Source organism: Caloenas nicobarica, chromosome 26, assembly GCF_036013445.1.
Source record: "Caloenas nicobarica isolate bCalNic1 chromosome 26, bCalNic1.hap1, whole genome shotgun sequence".
Taxonomy (NCBI): domain Eukaryota; kingdom Metazoa; phylum Chordata; class Aves; order Columbiformes; family Columbidae; genus Caloenas; species Caloenas nicobarica.
In genome coordinates, this window is record NC_088270.1 from 2296243 (window position 1) to 2318672 (window position 22430).

The window sequence follows — 22430 nt, forward strand, 5'->3', positions numbered from 1 at the left end:
TCATCTCTCCAGCCAACACATTTTGCGTGTTTATCACAGGCAATCCTGTGCCATGGAAGAGGGAGGGGGAAAAAAAGAAAAGTCACTGGAACTTCACAGGCAGAACTTTGTGTATTTTCACCAAAAATTAATTTCTCTGCAGCCAGCAGCAGAAACCAACCTTTCGAAGGCACAAGGTCAGGGTGCAGGGCACAAATATCTGCATTATGCTGGTGGTGCTTAAGGCTCTCCGGAATTTGCATAAAGTTTTCTGTTCTATCTGATAACACCACAGAAAAACAAAACAAATCAGATCATGTTGTTCCAAGCGTAAGTTGCTACAATGAGATAAACTTGGACTTTCCCAGCTAAATATCTCAATATTGTGAAAATATTATGACTCAATTATTCTGATTTGTTTCTTCTAACTTTGAAACATATAAATGAAACTTTTGAAACAAACGAACAGAAACAAATGAACTGAGATGCTAAATATTTCCATATAAGGAAAAACATTGTTTTCAGTTTCCCTTCCAAGCTTTGTCAGTGCTCAATTTAGTCAAAACTAAATGTATTTTCTTAACAGCCACAACAAATTCAACATTTCAGCCCTTTAACTGAGGCACAAACACCCAAAGCACAACAATAAATCCTGCCCTGTCATTAAATAACCGAATACTCGGAAACTGAATTACCTTTTTGATTAGCTCTATCAAACAAACTAACTAACTAACTAAAAAACCAAACACAACACATCCAACTAAATGCCAAATTCACAGAATATCAAGTTCAGGATTCAGGTAGGAAGGGTCCCCAGGAAGGCTGCATTCTGTTCGCACCCTTACTGAATGATGGTTTTTGAAAATTGTTAGATACATGCAGTTTTTTCAAGTTTAACAAATGTAGTTGCAGAAAGCGTCTCATCACTAGCAGATCAGAGTGTACCTCCAATAACTTTTAAGTCCTGCTCTCCTCTCCATGAGCTTGTGCTGCTCTCCATCCTCTGTAACCAACAGAAATTTCTGGTTTATATCCTGCCCTTACTACTTTGAGAGAAGACTTAGAAGAACTTTTCAGAAGAATAAACTTTGGGAAAAGAAAGAGAGCCTAGCATGCCTGGACCCTAGGAAACCTGTCCATTCAGGAGGAGGTCAGTTCATAACTAAAGTTAGTTTACTTCTCCCTGACTTGGACAAAAGCTCTACCATGCCATCTGTTGGCACTTTCCTCCTACCTGGAATTTCTCTCAAGCATCAGCTACCAAATAAGGGGAGACTTTTGCAGTTTCATGTACATGCTGTGGAAGAATAATGAATTAGATCTCCAGTAATATTAACACTGGTCCCAGGGCCACACAAAATTTTAGAGCTTTTGCAATAACACTCATCACCTCATCAGATGAGAACCTTGCTGGTAATTAATGCAGGCTAACAAGGCTTACTGTGAACTTCGTGGTTTCCAGGACCTGTCTCTATTCTGGCTCAAAGATCTCCACTAGGGGACTTCTGCTCCTGAAATTACTAGAGCACAAACCACCAGAGCAAAGCCTGCAAAGTACGCTGGGCATCTCTAGGCATTAAAAGCCAAAGCAAAGCCAGCTGACAACAGAAAATAAGTGAGTTGGGAAGAAGAGTCTGCGGACAGACTATGCAGACAGAGGAAGGGCCAGCTCGCAGTAGTGTGAGTCGCACAGTTCCTCTTCACCAAGCCATACCTGACCTGTGGCCCCCACCCTGCATATCTTCAAACCTTGGCAAAAATAAACCCAGTCCCTGTCTAATGCTGGATTCACATTCACATCAGCTGGGCCTGGTTCCTCCAAGGGCCATGAAATCCGCTGCTCGAAATTTCTTGACCGCTCCTTCCCATTCCACCTAGAAAGACAGCGGTCAGCACGTACCAAGTTTGCACTGGAAGCAGAGTAAGGCAGGACACGACATGTTTTATGGGGACCATCACATTTTTCTGACTGCTTGGATTTGGCTCAAGGCACAAGCAGCCTAATGAAGTGCAGCTTGCTGTTGTTGACTCATGCTGAAAATGACCACTTGTCCTGCAGGAAGAGTAAGATTTGCTCAATCTCTCAGGAGCAAATTTGCAACTCCCTGAGACAAGCGAGTGAAACAGTCTGAGCAAGTAAAATGCCTCTTATGGTACCTTATTGCAAGGTCTGGCGTGCAAAGATTTTTCACTTTTTTCCCCTTCCAGCTGTTCTGGTTATTTTCAAATTTGTGACATTTGACATTTATCTTAAAGAACCAGCACCTGGAATGAAGTGGTTATGCGTATATCTCCATCCAGTTAAGAAAGGCCAATCCCAGAGACTTAAACTGCAGAGAAGTACTTGCAAATGTGAGCCTAAGCATGTTTAAGATTTAAGAATATACTACAAATATGAAAACACTGACGTTTATTTAATCCTGTTAATCTCAAACCAATCCTAGAGTTTTGAGGATCAGATACAGGATTTTTCAGTATTTCAAGGTGGTAACGCGTACAAAAGCTGGCTATGCTCCTCTGAAGGTCATAAAACCACCTGGAACCTTGTCATTACCATCCACAGGCTCTGACTCTTTTGCTGGCTATTGCGGCTGGGTAATAACACCACGATGGCATCTAGCTCGCAGCACAACAGCAGCAGGAGGGAAGGGATCTAATGGCAAACCTAATCCCTGGGGACAAGTAAAAAGGCAGCTAGGCTCAGAGAGTTAAAAATACAACTCTTTAGCTACTCTCAAGCTATGATAAGTCTGTCAGAACATGGAAGAGGAGAGGAGAGCAGCAAATCCCGTTGTCATTGATTTAAAGAAACCTCTGGGCAAAGTGTGGATGCCCCTAGACAGTTTTATATACTATTTGTTTAGTTTTTTCTTATCACTCCCATGAAATACCTGGCAGTGAAAGATTCGCTGCACAAGTGTGTATATGTTGCGGGAGCAGCAGGCTTGTAATCGCAAATAAACTTTTTCTTCCTCGCCTCATCTTCTTCCCCTCATTCCAGAAGCCAGTCTTTCATCTCCAGAAATGCAGAGTCCAAGTCTAGCCTCTGCCTGAGGCAGAGTATATGAATGTGGATAGAAGTTCAAAGTATGGCATTCAATAACTCCAAACTCAACCTACTCCAGCAACATTCTTGATTTCCACCCTCTCCCTTTGAGGTCAGAAGCAGGTACATGCACAGCAGACTCATCTATGACACCTGAGGGGCAGCAGGACTGAAGTTAAAAAGCCAAATGCGTTCAGGGGACACTCCTAAAAGGCTGGCTGCCACCCAGTTCAGGGACAGTTCCTCACATGAGGGATGCTCAACATAACTGAAGTTTAAGACCACAAGTAGGTTGAAGATGGGAATTCCCAGCAATCTGTGTGATGCTTGAAGACAAGCCCCACTGTAAGCTACAGTTGAACCCCATTTCTCCAGGGATACCAATATCTGCTTCCCTGCATTCAGGAAGCATGTAATCTCTGCACATAGTGTGCTGTGTACCTACTCTGTCTCACAATCACTCAGGTAAAAAGTAGCTCTGGATTAAGAAGAGGAATTTTTTGGGCTCCTAAAATAATGTTATTTCACCACTAATCCTTCCTTTCTGACTGTCAAGATCCACAAGGCCACCTCCTTGTCGATCAGATATAGCTGGAAACTGAAAAAGCAACAGGAACATGAGATGGGGAGAGGATATAAGAGAGCAGAACAACACGTCGAGTAAGCAAAAGAACGTGAAAGGTTATGGAACCTACCGTGGGGCTTACCTGAGTCAAAGCTGTCACCTGAGTTAGGCACAAGCACACAAACAGCACAGTCCCCGGAATAGATCTGTGCCAGCTCCTTCCCTTTTAGGTAGCGTGACTAAACAAACAAACAAGAAAGTGGTTTTTTCAACTGTCATTTCTGTTTCATCGGTAACACCTTCATCAAGTTTCTGACCCTTCTTCATGGAACTTAGGTGACCAGCTGAGATTTCCATGTCTAGCTTATAGGTACTGACTTGAAGACAGATGAAATTCAACCATGGAGACCAAAGACCTTTCTTCAGGTTCACGTAGTGCTGATATTACAGCTATGAATCTGACATGAGACAAACCCACTCCCCTAGATCACAGCTAGGTGGGTCTTTGCAGGTAGAAACAAGCCTTCCTGTACCAGCCAGAGCTTTAGCGACCACCAACGAATTAATCTAGCTTCTGAGAGAGCTTAAGTCCTGCACATACACAGACCTTCCTGAGAACAAACGAACAGAAAGAGCTTCCAGCAGCGTGGAAAACATCCCATAGACATGATTCCTCCTCTAGTGGGTTTCTTCCACAGGAGAAAGTGGCCAAGGAACTAGGGGACAGCATCCTCCTTTCTCTAAAGCACAGCTGGGCATCCTGGGCATCCCCAGGAATGCAAAGATTCAAAAAAAACTTGGGATAGTGTCTGAAGATTAGAAATCTGACATTTTAAGGAGCAGCGGGTTTTGGAAAGAAGCAGTTTGATGGTATCAGATACGCTCTGTTTTCTGTCTGTAAAACGTGTGCACAAGTTATCCTATTGAGCAATATACACAGCATCATTCACTTCTTTGTTAAACCTGTCTCTCCCTGGGAAGAACAAACACAGCAGCCAATGCAAGTTACAGCCCTGCAGAACTATCGCTCCAAGTATTATTGGTTATATCAGCTGCCATTCAGCTTGCTATAACAAAAATAATTTGTCCTAAGGGAAAAAAGTATGTACAGAAAGCCACGGAGTGCAATGAGGTATTGAATGAAGCTCGCTGTTACTGAGGGGTGTAGCATTACTCCAGTGCCTCACTGACACTAGCACTCTGAGCTTAAGTTTTAGCAGAAAAACATCTGTTTCTTAAAGCCTGCCACGCACACCAGCATGCCCTCATCTTGCCTCTATTTACACCCTCAACAGACAGAGATAGGAGCTCCGAGACTAAAGAATGAAATCTTTTAAGAGCTGAAGTTGTAGGGGCAGTAGCTGTAGCATAAGGAAGTAGTACTGGAATTCACCCAGCAATACAAATGACAAAGAAGGATTAGGTGGAGGTTGGTACTCACAGAGAAATTAGGTCAGACTCCACAAAACACGAAATGATTTATGCTAATGAAATATTAACTCACAACAAGGGTGAATATGTTGGCACGTTCATGGGAACATACTGCTCAAGAAAAAAAAATACACGTGGCAAGAAACCAACCCAAACAATCACCAGGTAAGACTGGTTTGGTCAGGGAGTCTGATCCTCAAAAGGTGACATAGCTTTCATTTATTTATTCATGGCTCAAGCAAATGATATTAATTATAGCAAGAACAATTCTAAAGTAAATCTCTCCTATCACCAATAACTATATTTACACAAAACAGAACTACTCAAGAGTAGCGATTTTCTCATTTGTCCCCTTAGATTTCCAGGAGATATCAGTTGCACAGAATGAAGATTTATTCACGGACTGTTGTTGGAGGGCTATGAGATACACGTGATTTTCCTCACCTGAAGTGTGTGCCATGCTTTACTTGACAAAGCTTATTGGACACAAGCAGTTGTAGACGACAAAAGTTGGTGTGGAATGGGAAATTTCTCTAGGAGCTAAATCTGCAGGAAAGAGGTTTTAATTTTCTGGGAAGAGAGTCTGAACACAGGTTCCTAGAGGAACGAGCACAGGCTTGCCACATTTGGCTGTTCTGCGTTGTAACTCAAATCCTCTGGACAACTGCTCCACGTTTCTGCCTGTTTAATAACTGTGGCCAAATGTTGTCAAGCTGTTGCTGCGTAGCCTTTCAATAGCTGCTGTGAGGATTCTATAATTCAAAGCTATACAACTGCTTGAGCAACACATCCGCCTTTGAAACAGAGCTACCAAATGCTTTGCAAGCTGCGTGCTAAGACACTTTGCATGCTTTCAGCACACTGAGTTTTTCTTAGGCTATGGTTATTGCCATCATTTCTGGCTACGTTTAAGCTGTCCTTGACTCCGGTGAAAAGGGAATTAAGTTCTGAAATATAAGGGGAAGGCAGTCATTGAACGCTTAGCACGTTTTTCTCCCCTCCACCAAGCACTGTAGCTAATTAATACACTTCTCATACACCCAGAACGGTGTTACTCCTTGTCAGTTCAGTAAACTCTTTCAGCACATGCTCAGCTATAGCAACAGGAATGGGCCCCATAAAGAGTTCTCTTAAAGTTCTGAACTGAGACTAATGTTCTCTTTACCATCCTGTATATCTCACCAGTCTTTGAGCCTTGTGAGATCCCTCATCCATCCTCGTCTCACTGTGACATTTCTCCTTAAACATTGTGCCAAAGCTTAATAGAACATAAAGCGTTAGCTAATAAAGCTCTGTCACAGAGCTGTGCATACATAAAAGTCTTTGAGATTAGTTTATTCTATTACAAAGGAACTGAATGCTGCTGAATACTTTTCATAGCCTTGTTGATTAATACAGTGTACTTCCTTATTTTTAGATAAATACTAGACGTCACAGTTATTAAAGAAAACCAAAAAGGAATACTATACACAAGGTTGAACAAATAAAGTAGTTCAGCGGTCCTGGAAATTTTAGAGAGTTGTTTTTCAGAGTTCTGCTCTTATTCATTGTGTTATTATTCAGAGATTAGCATAGCAATGTCTGGATCAGATTTCATAATTAACTGTTAACTTCAGCTATCATGAACTTGATTACCCCCAATTAGATGACTTTTGTTTGCTATGTCTTCTTAGGCCAGCCAGAATCTTATTAAATTCCTGCCTTCCATTTCTACAAGAAACGTTTGTTGTTGTTGTTTGTCTGTTTTAAAAATCAAAATTTTTTCCAAATTTGCAAAGTGACTGTTTTAGGTCAAGGACAAGGGATAACTGTGTTTTCTTTCCTGTTTCAGCAGAGTTACAATAATAATTCAAATCATGACGATAGCTCCAGCATCTCTGTTATTCCCCACTGTTGGCTGTAAAGACCCCATTTTATATCCATGCCCAGGGGAGGATTTTTTGGTGTATCTCAGAAAAGTGTCATACACTTCCAGACGCAACCAGCATAAACTGGACGAAATCTCATGGAGCCTCACAGGCCTAAACTAATCAGTAAAGATCCTGCATCACATTTCAAACAACCTCCCGAGTGCAAAGTGACATCCTGACCCTACGCATCCCTGCAGGGGCAGGTTAGGGGACACTTGCCTGTTTTTTCCCCCACCTACAGTGCAAATCGCCACTTTCTGGCTCTTCCCTTGTTACGTAGTCCGGGCAGAACTGTGCCCAACCATATACCGAGTAAGTAGCATTTTTAGCTCTGCACAAAAATCACTTCTCTCTTTTCTTACAGAGCCACGGTAGGACTGCATTAACCGACCTCAGTGGGAGTTGTTTCCCTGAAGCTGAAAAAATTTGGATCGAGGCCATTGGGAGTGAAATATAATCTCCGTGTATGGGAAAAAGGCTCTGAAACCTGACCCCAGATTAAAAACCATTGTTGTCTGTGACTTCCAATGTATTTGTTCAGAAGGGAAAAATGGATTTAGGGCCTTTATTTTCTTATCCCCACTTATGTATTACTTTAACTATTAACCCTAAATAAGCAAAATTTTAATGTAACTAGCTTGCAGTTAATAGGAGAGCATTTGCAATGTGGTCCTTCTTAAGTCTTTCTTAATTCAGCTGCTCTGGCTCTCTGGCTTGTTGAATGACTAATAGGCTGCCTGTCTCCTTCTCTCACTCCAGAGTCCCTGATATGCAGATATTAAGGAACACTTTATGTGGGGGTTTTGGGGTTCTTTTTGTTTGTTTGTTTTCTTTGGGGTTTTTTTGGCAATGGGGATTTGGTTATGGAAACAAAGTTTCTGGCAAATATCTTCAGTGAATGTTAGAAGTTCTTGCAATTACTTTCAAAGGCAGTAGAAATTCAACAGCAAGTGGCTAAAATATACTGGGAAATATTCATTGGTAATAGAAGTGGTGCTTGCCTCCGTCTACTGTGAGAAGTTCTGCTCTAATATAAGCACCTTGAAGCTTATCTCCTACAGGGAATACCCTGTTTCCCCCAAAATAAGATAGAGTCCTACGTTAATTTTTGCTCCAGAAGATACTTACTTTTTTACATCTATAGCTGCCTGGACACTATTTTAATTGCCTTTTTTAAATGAACTATAACTAGGGCTTAATTTTGGAGCAGGGCTTAGATTTGGAGCATTCTCAAAAATCCTGAAAAATCATGCTAGGACTTATTTCTGGGGTAAGTCTTATTTTGGGGGAAACAGGGTATAAGCAGGACTTGAAGCAGCCCTTGCTCTTTATAGAGATGCATTTGAAGACAAATCCTCTGATATCACACAGACAGAGACCTAGAACATTTGGAGACCGAAAACATACCAGGCAGAGCAGATTATAGGAGATCAGGAATCACCCATGGGATTAAGTGTCCCCATGTCATCCTCTCACATACAGAATTCAGGTGGCTACTGAAAGAGTTTTGACTGGTATGGTGCATTATATGCATGAAAATCTCATAGCTACCTATACGATTTGCAGTTTAGTATTTCCTCCCCTCACCGATTGCTGCCCTGTGATCGATCTAGTGGAGAATCACTAAACTTCCTTTGCGCTTGCCAGAATTGAGTCCGTGTCAAGCCCAGCCAGATGTACTCATTCAGGCATCATGTGTCTTTGAAGAGAAAACTCGATACCTTTATAGACATACCCAGCTCGATGTCAAAACTGGTGCACCAAGGAACTTCATGGAATATTTCACTACCATAAGAAAAACAGCGCAAGGGCCAAATTCCAATAGCACGTGTTTATGGTTAATGTCAGGCTAGCACTTAACTTCCTGACTTGAGTGGTTTACTGAATCCCTGCCAGAAAAGGGAAACCAAAGACAACTACAAGATAAAACATGGCAGAGAGCAAGCTTGTATCTTTAATGACGTTCTCCACTACATCACCATGAAGTCTGAAGTTAAGCAGAAAAAGAAAACAGAGTATTAAGCATTTCACAGCCATCTCAGACAAGAAAGGATAAGAATGAAGAGAAAGGATTTGAAAATAAGAGAGCTGTATAAAAATAATCTGAAAATGTAAGGATCTGGGGCTCAACTTCCCCATCTTTGTTCATGTGGCATAACTCACTTCTCCATGTAAGCAAGAAAACTGTTCGAGTAGCACCAGCCTCCCAACAGAAGAACAGCAGATCCCATGTGCTTTTGTCTGTCGGGAACAGGACTTAAAAGGTGAGGGAGACAATATTGTGAAAGAGTTGGAGAAACCAAGTATTTTGAGTGGCTCCCAGCCATGTCATTGTGTTTCAATAACTAAGCAGATAAATGATCCTTAAAAAAAAAAAAAAAATAAAAAAGAAGAGACTGTAAATAGAGAAGACTGCTCAAGTGCCCAGTCTCAAAAAGAAAAGGTGTTTGTGGCTCTGGCTCACAGACACGAAATATTAACCCTAACTGTGCAGCCTCAAATCGAGTCTCTCCTCTGCAGAGCCAGCAAAAGACCTCTGTTTTACTGAGGCGTTGTTTTGGTATGGATTTACAGGTCTAAATTAAATTCACACCCAGTAACAATCCCTATTAAGCTGCAGGGAGACAAAAAGGGACATTTTTCAAAGGCATGAATGCCAGGAAGCACAATAGTTCAATCTTAAGATTCAGAAACATAAGAGAAGGTAGGAAAGAGGAGGAGTAGCTATGATATTTATAGCAAGACATTATAAAGATATTCAGAGTGAAAGCCAGCTGCCTTAGTATGTGCATCTTCTGCTTGCTGAAATGCCTCTCGGTACCCAAGACATCTGCAGGGAGTTGCGACACATCACTCCCAGAAGACCTGCACTGGTCAAGGGGCTGTGGGACATCCAGCTCCTCTGAAATAACAAGGTGTTTATGCACACGAATCAAGCCATAGCTCGCACAACACAATCTGCCGCCTAGTCGCTTGTGTTCTACACTTCTAACACTTAAATGCTACAGTCCGTGAATCCTTTGAGATTAATACTTTCACCTGATCTTCTGTCTGGACTGTTCTGACTCGGTTCCTAAGACCAGCTGCATTTTCGGAACCGCACCGTCCCTCTCATCCCGAATCCCAGCTGGAGTTGGCAGTGACGCTGGCGGCCGGTGCTGAACTAGCACGAATGTTCGACAGCTCGGAGTCCCCAATTTTGCAGGGAGGGAAAAGCAATAAAAATGGTATTTCTGCCACATCCCTCACGGATGTGCATTTTAAAACAACACTGGGGAACTCAGAGAAATCCCTTCACAGCAAATTTGTTTCAACACGAGGCTTCGACAGCCTTATATTCCCCTTTATGCTCCTCCTTGCTGATCTCTTTCTGCATCGGATGTTTTGTTTGCTAGTGAGGCTTTCCCACAGTCTAATTCACAGCACCATCTGGTGACGGAACTTGAGATACCGAGAAGAAAACTATACTGCTCACTTTCTAGTTTCTAAGCTCCGGTTTGGGTTTCGTGGTTTTTGTTTTTTTGTTGGGATTTTTTGTTTAGGGGGGGGTTTTTTGTTTGTTTGGGGGGGGCTGTTCGTTTGGTTTTTAATTAAAAGGATGATGAAAAATTGCATATGAGTAGATTCTCAGTGAGGAAACCTCTGGAAATTTTTTCTTGCAACATCTGGCCAAGGTCTGACTCGATAAAAATCTTTCTTACTGGAATACTGGTTAAAGTGAGAAGCACCCAAAGAAAGACCTATCACAAGTTTCCAAATAACAAGATTATTTTCCCTTTCATCTTTGTATGCAAATTAGGTCCCTAAATTTAAATTTTACCTTCAGCTTTGCTGGATATTTGTGACAGGTATAGGCTGCGGAAAATCTATGCCAGAAAACAGATGAATAAGCAAGGTTAGTACTTTGCCTGGCTAGTTACTCAGAAAGCTGAGAAATGTTGCATGTACTTTGGCATTGGGTGACCAATTCCATAACAGATTTGCCAAGTCAATGTAATAGAAACATCTGCCACCCACAACTCATCTGTGCCCATGGGAGGTCACTGTTGCTTCACAGAATGGATCAGATGTGCCAGTTTTAGGTTAACAGTACAGTTCAGATCAGAACCACCAACAAACCACTTTCTCTATAGTAGCTCAGAGTTTCTCTCCTTAATTACCTTTTCCAGAAAACAAAAAGCAAGCAAACAGTTTCATAATTTGGATGGATACTTCTCAGAGTTGTACTAAGAGGAAACCAAATCACACCTCCAGATTCCCTAAGGCATTGAAAATGGGCAGATCGAAATATTTTCATCCTTGATAGCCTGCAATTCTTCAAAACCTTAGAAGAGAACTGAACGCTTTCAACAATTAACTGCGTCTGATCACTACACACAATGTCATTAGCAACTAGTGTCACACAGTAGACCCAGCTTTACTTGCCGTGGTCTGAGGAGGTGCAAACAGTCTGGGAAATTTCTCCATTCATATCTGTGGGGAACTGAGTCAAACTGCCAAGCTGACACAAGAGAAATTTCATCACGGTTGAATAAAAGGTATTTCAGATAGTTAAAAATAGTCCGAACATGCCATCTCTGTCATCACTAGGGAGCTCTGACTCCAAGAAAAAAAAAAACATTTAGAAGTAACCATGGAGCACCATTAAAGATGAGTCAGTAGCAGACAATTCTTGACAATTTACAATAAAAGTCACGGAAAAAGCGACAATGATTTTGTCGGTTACACCTTCATTACTGCTGCAACCCACTCTTACTCTCCTGTCTTCACTATACATTTTCATCTTCTACAGAGGAGATCATTCGGGTGATTTCACAAGCTCTGGTGCCTTGAGCCCCCAGACAGAGGGCTGTGAAGTGGGGGGGAACGCAGCTATCCGTGCAATGCAAGTAGTGTGACTTCTTCAGGACAGAGATCAGCTCTGCTGGAACTGAGCAAACAAACAGGAATCCTCCCGGTAACATCAGCCACCAGAACAGGCATTCTAAGGGGATCTGAATGACTGCAACTGGTAGGAGAAATTCGTTTCGTCTTGCAACACAGTTTTGTGCTGCAGCAAGAGGTAAGCTGAGTTCATATCCCACTGTCGTCAACATTACTAAGGGCGGCTCAGGTTTGCTTGCTCGGCACAGATATCCCTCATTATAGTTTGCTCCTTTCTGAAGAATCATATACATGCCACAGTCAGCAGACAACCCAGATGCAATTAACCAATGGCCTGTCCCAGCAGAGTTAATTAGGTATTCCCACTTACTATGAAAGTGTGAGACAAACTCAATAGCAATGTCACAACCCAATTTCCCTGGCAGCACGCACGCAAGCTGCTAGAAGTACACATATCTAGGGTACAGCATAGCTGAAGATTTCCACTGCGGGCATGCAAGTGGAACCTCTGCAACAGAGCACTGCTTCCCAGGAAAGACTCCGAAGAAGGAAAAAAATCCATGCATGTTCTGCACTCGTTCTGAATTTTATACAGCTTCATTATTCAGTGAGCGTCTGTTAAATTACTAGTCATTCATTTAGTTCAAGACCTGTTTACAGAGTACGATGTTCACCCTCAGAGGGAATTATATGCATACAGTTGATATTTTATTTGTATTCTAATTAGACTTTGAAAGCACGTGCAGGGAAAGCTTTATGCTTGCTTTCTACATTTGTGTAAATTAAGCCCACCATCTCCTGATGAGAATATTAATAAAGAAAACCTTTGTAACAAAGGATTTTAGAGTCAGGTGAGTTGGCAAAACAACATCATCTAAAGAGAAAGACAAACACCTAACCCAGCAAATGCCGTTAAAGTGGGTGTGTGCACTAAAGAAACATGTAGCAACAAGGGACGGAGGAAGCTAGAGAGCATTCATCCTGCATTCAAAGGTATAAAAGGAGCTTTACTCACTGGCAGCAGAACCTGGAAGCTGATACGGAGAGAGATTCACAGAGCTGCCCGTCGCAAAAATCGCTTTAATTGCAGTTATCCACTAGGAACTTCCAGATGGCGACAGGTATTTTTGCTGAAAAATATTACATCCGTAATCAGAATACCTAATTCGGCATACCAGTAATTACATAAAGGAAAAAACTGTCACTGAAATCCTTTACCCAAACTTTCACACTTGTATCCTTGTTTCTTACATTGTCAACGCTTTAAATTTTCTCCTTTTATTAGAATAGATAGTACAGGGTAGGTTAAAATAGCAGAAATCACTAAAACTGTGGAAGATCATGAAAATATTCTATCCCCCTAGCTAGAAAATACTTTTCCCAGCCCAGCTTTCACTGGGTAAGAAGCGAAATAATTCTGTCTGTAGCAGAAGGAATCAAGAGGTACCAACTGAAGCAGTATCTACAGATCCTAGAAAGCTGTATTTGCAATCTCTCTGCTTGCTGTGCATGCTGAAACTTGCCTTGTCATGATGTATACAGGAGGACAGGATGTAGCATCATTAGCAGGTCCAATTTTAAAATTACTATTGAAAATACAGAGATGAAGCTGTAAATGGACAGCTCATTTCCAGTAGTACTTGTTTATAGAATAAAGCTCAAAAGAGTATTTGAAATTAGAGTAACAAAGTGTCTGCTTAAAATATCAGGTACCTATTAAAGTTGGAAGCTGGAGAAACACAAGATTCCCTATTAAATTAATACAAAGCCTTGGAGACGGTTTCTTGTAGTGGCCACATTCCAAGGTTTTTGTTGCTAGTTTTGGAAATCTGCTTCTCTTCTCTGGCTACAGGGATGCACTTTGGTCCTTTCTGTACCATAAACCCAGGCTAATTCCTGCTTTCACTGTGGATGTGATAGCATATTAAAAACAAGCAGCAAAAACTATCCAATATGTGTGTTGGAGTATGGAAGAGAACAGCAAGATGAGAAGTCTCCAATGTGATTTACTGCCCAACAAACGCGAGGATTCGGCAATGTAATTTCCTGTTTGCATTAGGCGAAGTTCTCCCACCTATACGAGTGTTGAGTAATTCCTTAAGTGGTGCCTCATCCTATTGATTTGAACAGTACCATTTACAGGATAACATCACTTACAGAAAAACAGAATAACATAACAAATAGAAACAGTATCCCTAATGGAGCACATAGCACTTCTCTCTTCACAGATTCAAAGCTATGCAAATTGTAGGGGCTGTCTTTCCTTAGATTATTTATTTTTCCTTCAATAGCAATAGGTCATCTTACACAGCCTTGGAAAAATCTGCCTTTTTTTTATTTTTTGGGGGGGTGAGGGGGAAGAATTCACAAAACATTTACTTTAGGATCAGTTACTTGTTTGCACAATCCTGTTAAACAGTCTAATTAAGTCAAAGGTAGCTTTTTCCCCTACTCACACCATTTACAGCAAATCAACCGGAGTTTAGCTTTCATACCTAAGGAAAAACATTTTTCAGCTTGTACTCAACCTCTTCTCAGGAAAAGTAATTTCTTCATCGGCTGCTGTGGATTGTTAAGAAAGAGGGTGGGGCCTTCCCAGGCTCACATCCTTCAAGCCATACCCGAGTATAAAAAGCAGGTGAGGATTGCAGCCGAGAAACTCCCAAAAGCTGTTTCCAGTGACTGCTGGGATTCCGGGGCTGCTGGCTTCATTCCGCAACGTCTTGCCGTTGAAAAGAGAGGAGGGAAGCCGGACCCAACTCATGGTGGCTCATTACACTGGAGAACTAAATACAATTACCGAGTTCTCAATGTGAACCTGGATTGATTTTTTTTTTTTTTTTTTTTTTTTTAAACGCACCCGAATAAGCTTTTTCCCTTCCCTTTTTATTTTTTAATCTTCTTCTGCACACACAGTGGTAATGTTGCAAACAGCCTGCATGAGTCCTGAACTACTGGTCAACCAAAACACCAGCGAAAATGAAATCTGTGGCTACAGTCCAGCCCAGGGATCTCCACTGCCTGGAGAAACTGCCAGTCCCAAAAGCTGTTTTCAACAGAGCCCATCATTGCCAGACTCTGGATTAACTGAATTTAATGTTGCAAGTCCCACGATTCGCCCTCCTCCTTCACATAAACCTCAAGAGATGTCTGCTCCCACTGGTAAGATCAAATCTTTATTCACATTTTCTATTTTATGTAACACTATTACGCTGCTTTTACAAAACGATAAAGTACACCGACTTGCAACTCCTTTTGTGCAGCAGAGAGCTGAACTAACGGTGGCACATATTAAGCCTCTGTGGCAATAATACTGAAGATGTAAGGCACGCTCTCCTACTCACTTCTTGTTTTTATTTTGTTGTGGACTGCTGCTGAAGTCAGAAATTACTCCGTTTTGTAAAGGATGCTCAATATTCCATTATTGCTGTCTACCTCTATCATTTTGCTGCTCATTTACATCCTGAATTGCAAGTTTTGTTCTGAATCTAACAGCAAGTTAATAGATACGACCTGACTTATTAACATTACAATGTTATGTGAAAGTGTGTTTGATGAATCTTTGCTTTTGCTGACTTCTTCAATTTCAAGGATACATCTGGGCATGTGATCTGATCTGTCATATAGCACTTTTACTGTGAAACAGCTTGAAAGACGATAATAATATATTAGCAATTTTGTGTTCGGTTTTGATGTTTGGTTGGTTTTTTAATAAAGCTTTTGAGAGGCCTTTCAAATACTCTACAAAGACTAAATAATTCATCACCAAAACAACGGTCTAAAAAGGAATTATTGCCATTTCTAGAGCAGCTTGAGAAATAAAGTACGTTTTTTGAAGTCTCAATGTTTTAATTATTCAGTGATAGATTAAGCATTCAGAAATGTCAGAAATATTAGCACAAAACGACAATTTGAGAGATATTCAAAATGCACCGTTTGCTGCTTGGGATTCAACACCCTTCTGCCAAAGGGGTGTCAGTCTCTTCATTGCCTGGAGCAGGGAAGAGAAACGCTATCGCGCAGCTAGAAACCACACCTTGTGCGGCTGGTTTCTGTGCCAATGTTGCCTACTCTGAGACACCCCAAGTTTGGGGTGGTGCATTGTTCCCATTTATCGAGCTCCTACCGCTCTCCTGCGCAGGACTTCGGCAGACTCCAGCAGCTGCCACAGGGCACACGAGCAGGTTTCGGTCAGGTAGGAATATTGGTACAGGCACCTCATGTTTTACTTAACGCTGACTGCTCCTGTAACAGGACCTGCTTGCCCAAGCTCCACACATCTTAAATTTTAGGTTGCTGTTTTATCATAAGTGTGTTTTAATCACAAGTGCTGTTCTCTTTCCACGTGTCATGAGATTAAGGCCTTAATTAATGCAATAAAGTTATCATTTTATAATGGCGATAGCTGTTACTGAATGCATTCTGCATGAAGATGATCATTCTCAAGGGGGGGATGACACAGTGTTTCCAAAACGGTATTTCAAAAGCAATGCATTTAAGCTGCTAATCTAGTCTTTCAAATTTGGGGATTCAAGTACAAGATGCAAGAAGATCTAACACCAACAATCACAGAACAGCTTGCTTTGATGAAGGCAAGCTTGTTTGGACAACTATAGATATTGTCAAATAACTTTCATTTCACTACAGAAAATCATTGCTTCCCTTTGAATCACATCACATTGACTTCCAAACACAGCAAGAACCACTGGAGAAACATTGGACATAGCATCACTATCTCATTTCTGAAACAATTCTGTTCCTTATTTTTCCACTGATACCAGTACAACAAGCCGCAGGAAAGGAAACTGCAGAGATAGATTTACTGCAACAGATGAAAAGATGAACATGACTAAGAGGGGCAGTAATTTAACCAGTGTTGACATATTCCCCCAAAGCAACCATGCTCTAAGCCAGTACGGCACTCCTGAGCTGAAGGGCACCAAGAAAAGCTGCCCAAGCCCAAGTCTCAAGACAGCATGTTTATTTCTGCGCTGCTGAAAGCTTTAAACCAGAAACATCTGAATCATTTTCCTTCTTTTTCCCAATCATCCATCTGAATTTCCTTCTGCATCGCTACCCTGCCCCTGTTGTCCTCTTCCCAGCTTCGCTGGGACATTTACACTTGGGATAGTCTCTCCCGTGTCTTGGCTCAAAACTGAAAGTGCCCCCGCACACTCAAGTTTGACAGAGCCTTCATGTGGTAATTTGCAATTTAACTCAGCTCTCTGCTTATGCCTTCAGACTGAAGACCCCACAGCCAGCTTTGGGGAATGCTTTTGGTTTGTCTCCTAATAAAATAATTCCCTTCGTGACGTCCCGCAGTCTGTTGTAGCCTGAGAAGCAATGCGTTAAAGTAATTGTTAAGTAGCATGCAGGCCAGAACTAAGGAACGTGTAGGGGGATGTGAAAATTTCCCCCAATTGATGATGAATATCAGAATCATAGGCCTTCTCTCAGAGTGACCACATCCTCCCACCGTTCTATAATAGCTCCGAGAATTACGTTACTTTAAGCATCATGTTATGACTTTTCCAGACTCTGGACTTAGCTCTGGTCCCCCTCAGAAGTGCTACATGGGTGTGAGAGTAAAGATGCCAGTACGAGAATTACTGCGAAAAATTCGGCTTTCCAAAGGTCTGGACCCAGCTCACAGCAAGGTGAGGACTCTCGAGTTAAGAAACGTTGCTCCCAAAGTGTAGCATCCTGGTGCATGCCCATCACACTCCCGCTCTGCCAGTGTTCTGAAGAGGTTACATCTACAGCTGCTGCTTCTTCCATGCACCAAATAAATATTTTTGATGAAGGCAGAGAATATACCAAATTTTAACAGGCTGAGGGCCTGGAAATTTCTACATCTACAGTCTCTGCTTTGCAAAGCACATTGCACAGAACACAATTTACTTTGTTCATGTTACAATATTTGCCACTGTTTTGTCTTCTTACGTGCAAAGCATCTCCAATTGGGTGGTTTTGTCTCCCCAGGAAGCCTCATTAACGAAGATGGAAACCAAAGGATCCTCACGAAAAACAGGTTAGGAAACTCCTCTCTTGGTGACAGAGCCTCCTTTTGTAGTAGGCTCATCACTGTTAGGTACCCGAAGAGCTGGACCACTTTTCTCCCATGGTCAGTCACCTATACTGGTTTCTAGTTGCCCTTAAATTACAGGAGCAGACTGTGTTGTCTATCTGTTTTCTGGGACAAAATTTCTGATGAGAATATCTTCTGTATGTGTCTCCCTCCCACCCATCCTCTGATTCAAAATAGCTTATTTCTTCCTTTCTTTCCAACAGAAAAGAGAAGAGTTCACCCTTATACAGAGAAACAGCTTAGACAGGTATGCATAACACCTTCAACTCCGTGCTGCCAGCCTCCTCAGGCATATTTCATGTTATATCACTGAGTGAGAACAGGACAATTCATGTCTGATTTCCCTCCCCCATCTTCCACCCTTCCCCAATTTTGTTGCTCTTTCAGAGCAAGCAGAGTGTTGGGCAAACACTAAAAGGCTTAGAGGACCTTGATATCCTGGTGGAGGTACTGCAGGAAGATTTGAACAAAAGCCAGTTGAAGAAGGAGTCTCTGCATTCTGTGCCAGATGGCTTTTGCCAGGGCTTCTCTACGGATCTGCAAGCCTCTTGGTGGGAAACTGGAGGAAGCAAGCAGGCAGCTGGTGGCCCACAGGAAAGATGTCGCACCTTGACTAAGTTGCATTCGTACTGCTGTTTTAGAGATTTCAACTCAGTATTGCAGCGAGAAGTAGAGACTTCTTTTCACAGTGCTCAGAGAAATGTGCAAGAGTCCAGCTCACCAGGAATATTCTCAAGGACAAGTGAGAAAGAGAGCGCCGGGTGGGTGCAGGATGCATGCACAAGTACCCAGAGAGACTTCCCAAGGCATTCTTCACAGAACGCATCTCCACACATTAACCCATCAGGAGGCTGTTCAGAGGTGCTCCTGGAAGCTAACACAAGCTCTCCAGACCTTGAGGGATATGTGAAGCCGAGCCAAATTTCTTTCACGCAGCAGGATCTTTCTGCCGTCTCTTTCTTCCAGTTCCAGCTACACAGGGAAGAAAGTTTACTGAGAAATATCCCAGCGGACAAACTGCTTGCACCTGATGAAAATGGCAACAGGTCTCCAATTTTCCTATTGAAATATATTGATTTCTATTTCCTGGGGTGTCACTTGTCCTGAGGCTTTGCTCTAACTTCAACTGCTGGTTTTGGTCACTTCTGTAGCAAAGGCTTCCACGCTTAATGAGAATTTCAAACTTGTCTCAGTACTTCAGCAAATAGTAAGAAAAGATTCCATATTTGCAGTATTGCCAAACTGCAGCTGACATCAGGACAAATTCAGAGTGTTAACAGTATTGAAGACTGAGTTGTATATGTAGGTATTCACCAGAAAATTGAAATCAAGCAAAACAAGTAATTGCTATTAAAAAAAAAAAGCAAAAGAGATCTTTTCCACACTGCAGACACTCTCAAGATAATTACTTGTATTATCAGTTGGTAATAAAAATGGGTGGGATGATTACACCAAAATGTACATCTGTTGCTAGTCTAGAGCATAAACTTCCTAAGAACTGGGAGTGGCCAGTAGAAAGAAGGGAGAACCAAGAAATCCTGGCAGATGAAATCAGCAACTCCATTATTAATATCTCGCCTAAATAAATAAAACTCTTAAATATCCCAAGATTTTGGCATTTGTGAACCTTAACGTTTCACATTTTAAAATACATTCTCACTGTTACTTTTGAGTATTTTAAGCACTACTTTATCTTTTAATTGTTTAAAACTATGTTCTGTTCCAGGCTGCTGCACAAGGCTGTTGCACAGGGAAGAAGAGCTCTGACTTATGCTCTTGCACAGAGATTCGCATCCTTAAATAAGATCAATGAGAAGGATGCAGAGAAACGGGTATGATGCTAACTTACCAAGAACAGGTTTATTTTCTATCACACACAAACATCTTTTAAACCTCAGTCAAGCACCGGGCATCCTTTTGGACAAGGTGTGGCTGCTGTCCTTGCAAAGAGGGGAAAACAGGAGCAGGGAGGAAGGGATCTGCACAGAGCGTATTAGCACAACTGGGAACAGAACCCGGAGTCCCAACTCTGCACTTCATTCTCTAACAAGCATTGTTCTTCTAAAACTATTTTTACGTTTCACAAACAGTTCCTCCCGTTTTTCGCTTCTTAGACTGCATTACATCTTGCTGCAGAAAAGAACCAACATCTGATGGTGAGTGACCTGATATCCCTGGGAGCTAGTGTCAATGAGCAAGACAGTTTGGGGAAAACTCCACTCCACCTGTGTGCAGAGAATGGATATTTGAAAGTTTTAGAGGTAAGTTGGTCACTTATGATGTACAAAGAGGTGTGCAAAGATAGACCAAACACATGGGTTTTGTTTAAAATATGCAAGGGTTTTCTGTAGCTGAAAATTATCTTTGGTCTGACGCCGTTAAAGTAAGATGGAACTGGGGAAGGAGAGGGTATTTTCACACTGGCAAAAATCAGGACTAAACTCAATCTCCTTCATTTCAGGTTTTCAAAAACTGCAAGAACAACGGCATATGTGTGGAAGTGAATCTGACTGACTGTTATGGTGAGAGGAAAAGCTTGACCACACAGATGCTTAGTGTTGACTTGAAAAGTTTCAGAATACAGATTTTATCTAGGCCAAAGAATGTTCACTTTCAAGTTTAAAAATAGAAGGTCTAGGAGGAGAGCCAGTTTTAAGAGTGCCCCCCCTTACAATTAGCCAATATGAGACTGTTTACTCCAGCGAGGTGTTCGAACGCTGGATTTGATTCTTCCGTGGTCTGTTCCGTCCAGGTTTAACACCGCTGCACTGTGCTGCTCTCGCCCACACCGTCTTAGTCACGGAATCTCAAAAAACTGACATTGATACTGACATGGGAAGGTTTCTCAGATTACGCAAAGATCAAATTCTTGAGGGAATTAACTGCTTATTACAAATGGGAGGAAAACCTGAGTTGCAGGTGAGGACCAGTAGCAGGCTGTTTACCATAGCTTTAGATTTTCTTATTCTTTTGCAATCACAGGTTTCACTGTCATTTGCAGGTACTAAATTCACGTCAAATTACTACTACTTGTTTAAAAATTGAGGAGAACAGAGAACTCATGTGTTTGCTTCAGACTCATAAACCTAAGACTCATAAGCACAACATTCTTCAAGAGGTAACTATCTATAGCTACTTTTACACAGGCTCTAGCATTAATACCCAAGAAACAAAACACCAACACCGAAAAAACAGAAGCTTGAGTGCTTAACAGAGGACTAAGTTTCTAGGGTGAAATTCTGCTCTATTGAAACAATGTAATATCTGCCACAGATTCCAGGATTCTTGTCTAAGATGAAGCAAATATTCATTGTTTAAAAGTTACAGCCCTTTTACCTTTTCTATGGTTCTTTTTCAGCTCCGTCAGGTAAGAGTTCTCACTAGCGTACATGTACAGAAACCAATAATACAGTAAGATTTCAATTCGAATTGCAGAGTTAAAGACACATTTCAAGTCGTTTAGGAACATTTTCTTCACAGTTATGCTCTGTAGGAGAGATAAAACACAGCAGAAGAAATAATTTCAATCCAGCTCTTTACTGACCGAACTGTTAAACATGCCACCCTCTCCAGTCTTATGGTAAGGGGATGAATCTAGGCTTTGCATGTCGAAACCAGTACAACCTCTTGACACAAAGCCTGTGTCACTGTTAATGCTGGAAATTTACTTTTTTTTCTTTTCTTCCTCTGTGTAGAGTTACAGTTGGCTGGAGGCTCCAAGAAAAATGCCCAGTCCGTCATCATCAGATAACTTTTCTGAGCTTTTTTCCATGTTGTCTTCAGACCACTTCGACATCATTCTTAAAGGTATTTAATGGTGGGAAATTGATTTTGCGTAGTCAGGGTCTTTAACTCAAAAGCTGTAATGTAGCAGCTACCTCCAGTACCTTCCCTTCATTGCTATATAATATGTGGAAATGACGGAAAAAAAATGCCCAGTGATTAATAACAGACTTCAGATTAACTCCAGAGCTCTGCACAGAATCTCTTTTGCTTGCAAAACTCCTTACTCATCCAAAACCAAGTAGAAAATAGGGCAATAAATGTGTGGCACTAGAAAGAACACTTAGCATCTAGATTGAGCTGAATATTTGTTGCTTTATTGCCTTCCAGGGAAATGCTGATAAGGCTCATTATCTGCATCTTATGGTCCGTGTGCTGCACCTGTTGCTGAAGAAGAGAGAGAACAGACAGCAAGTCTTCAAATGTGTTATAGCTTGAACTGACTGTTGAAAATATCTCCTCAGTGCCCAGAATTAAAGACTAAACTAATAAATGGGGAAAACCCTCGAGCCAGGTTTCAACAGAGTTAAGCATTTAGTGTTAAATGCTCCAGTAAATGAATAGGTCTTAATTTTCTCACAAAGCTGTGCACCTGTACTTCTCTTCTGAAGTCTGTTTAAGCCGTACATGTTCTTGTTCTACATTCTAAAGCTCTGACAATTTTTAATGCAGGTGCCAAGCTTAAGAAAAACCCCTTTGATTTTAGCCATTCAGAGCCTAATCTTGAGTGTGCCAGTGTAAGAT

The 22430-nt window shown here is 41.5% G+C and overlaps 1 protein-coding gene across 1 annotated transcript; it reads left to right on the top strand.

The window, feature by feature from the left end:
* The first annotated feature begins 14736 nt into the window (after positions 1-14736).
* LOC135998721 (NF-kappa-B inhibitor zeta-like) lies at positions 14737-21718 on the top strand. Its single transcript, XM_065651884.1, has 11 exons — positions 14737-14977; positions 17351-17472; positions 17798-17846; positions 18107-18150; positions 18291-18949; positions 19630-19735; positions 20018-20164; positions 20365-20425; positions 20656-20822; positions 20905-21021; positions 21599-21718. The coding sequence occupies exons 1-11, from the start codon at positions 14737-14739 to the stop codon at positions 21716-21718; spliced, it is 1833 nt and encodes a 610-aa protein (XP_065507956.1).
* The last annotated feature ends 712 nt before the right edge of the window (positions 21719-22430 follow it).

Bases quoted from the DNA above. Each gene is read 5' to 3' on its own strand.
- LOC135998721 (XM_065651884.1), top strand. From the start codon at position 14,737: ATGTTGCAAACAGCCTGCATGAGTCCTGAACTACTGGTCAACCAAAAC. The intron at 18,151-18,290 runs GTATGCATAACA...TTGCTCTTTCAG, and splicing joins CAGAGAAACAGCTTAGACAG to AGCAAGCAGAGTGTTGGGCA. The intron at 21,022-21,598 runs GTAACTATCTAT...TCCTCTGTGTAG, and splicing joins AGCACAACATTCTTCAAGAG to AGTTACAGTTGGCTGGAGGC.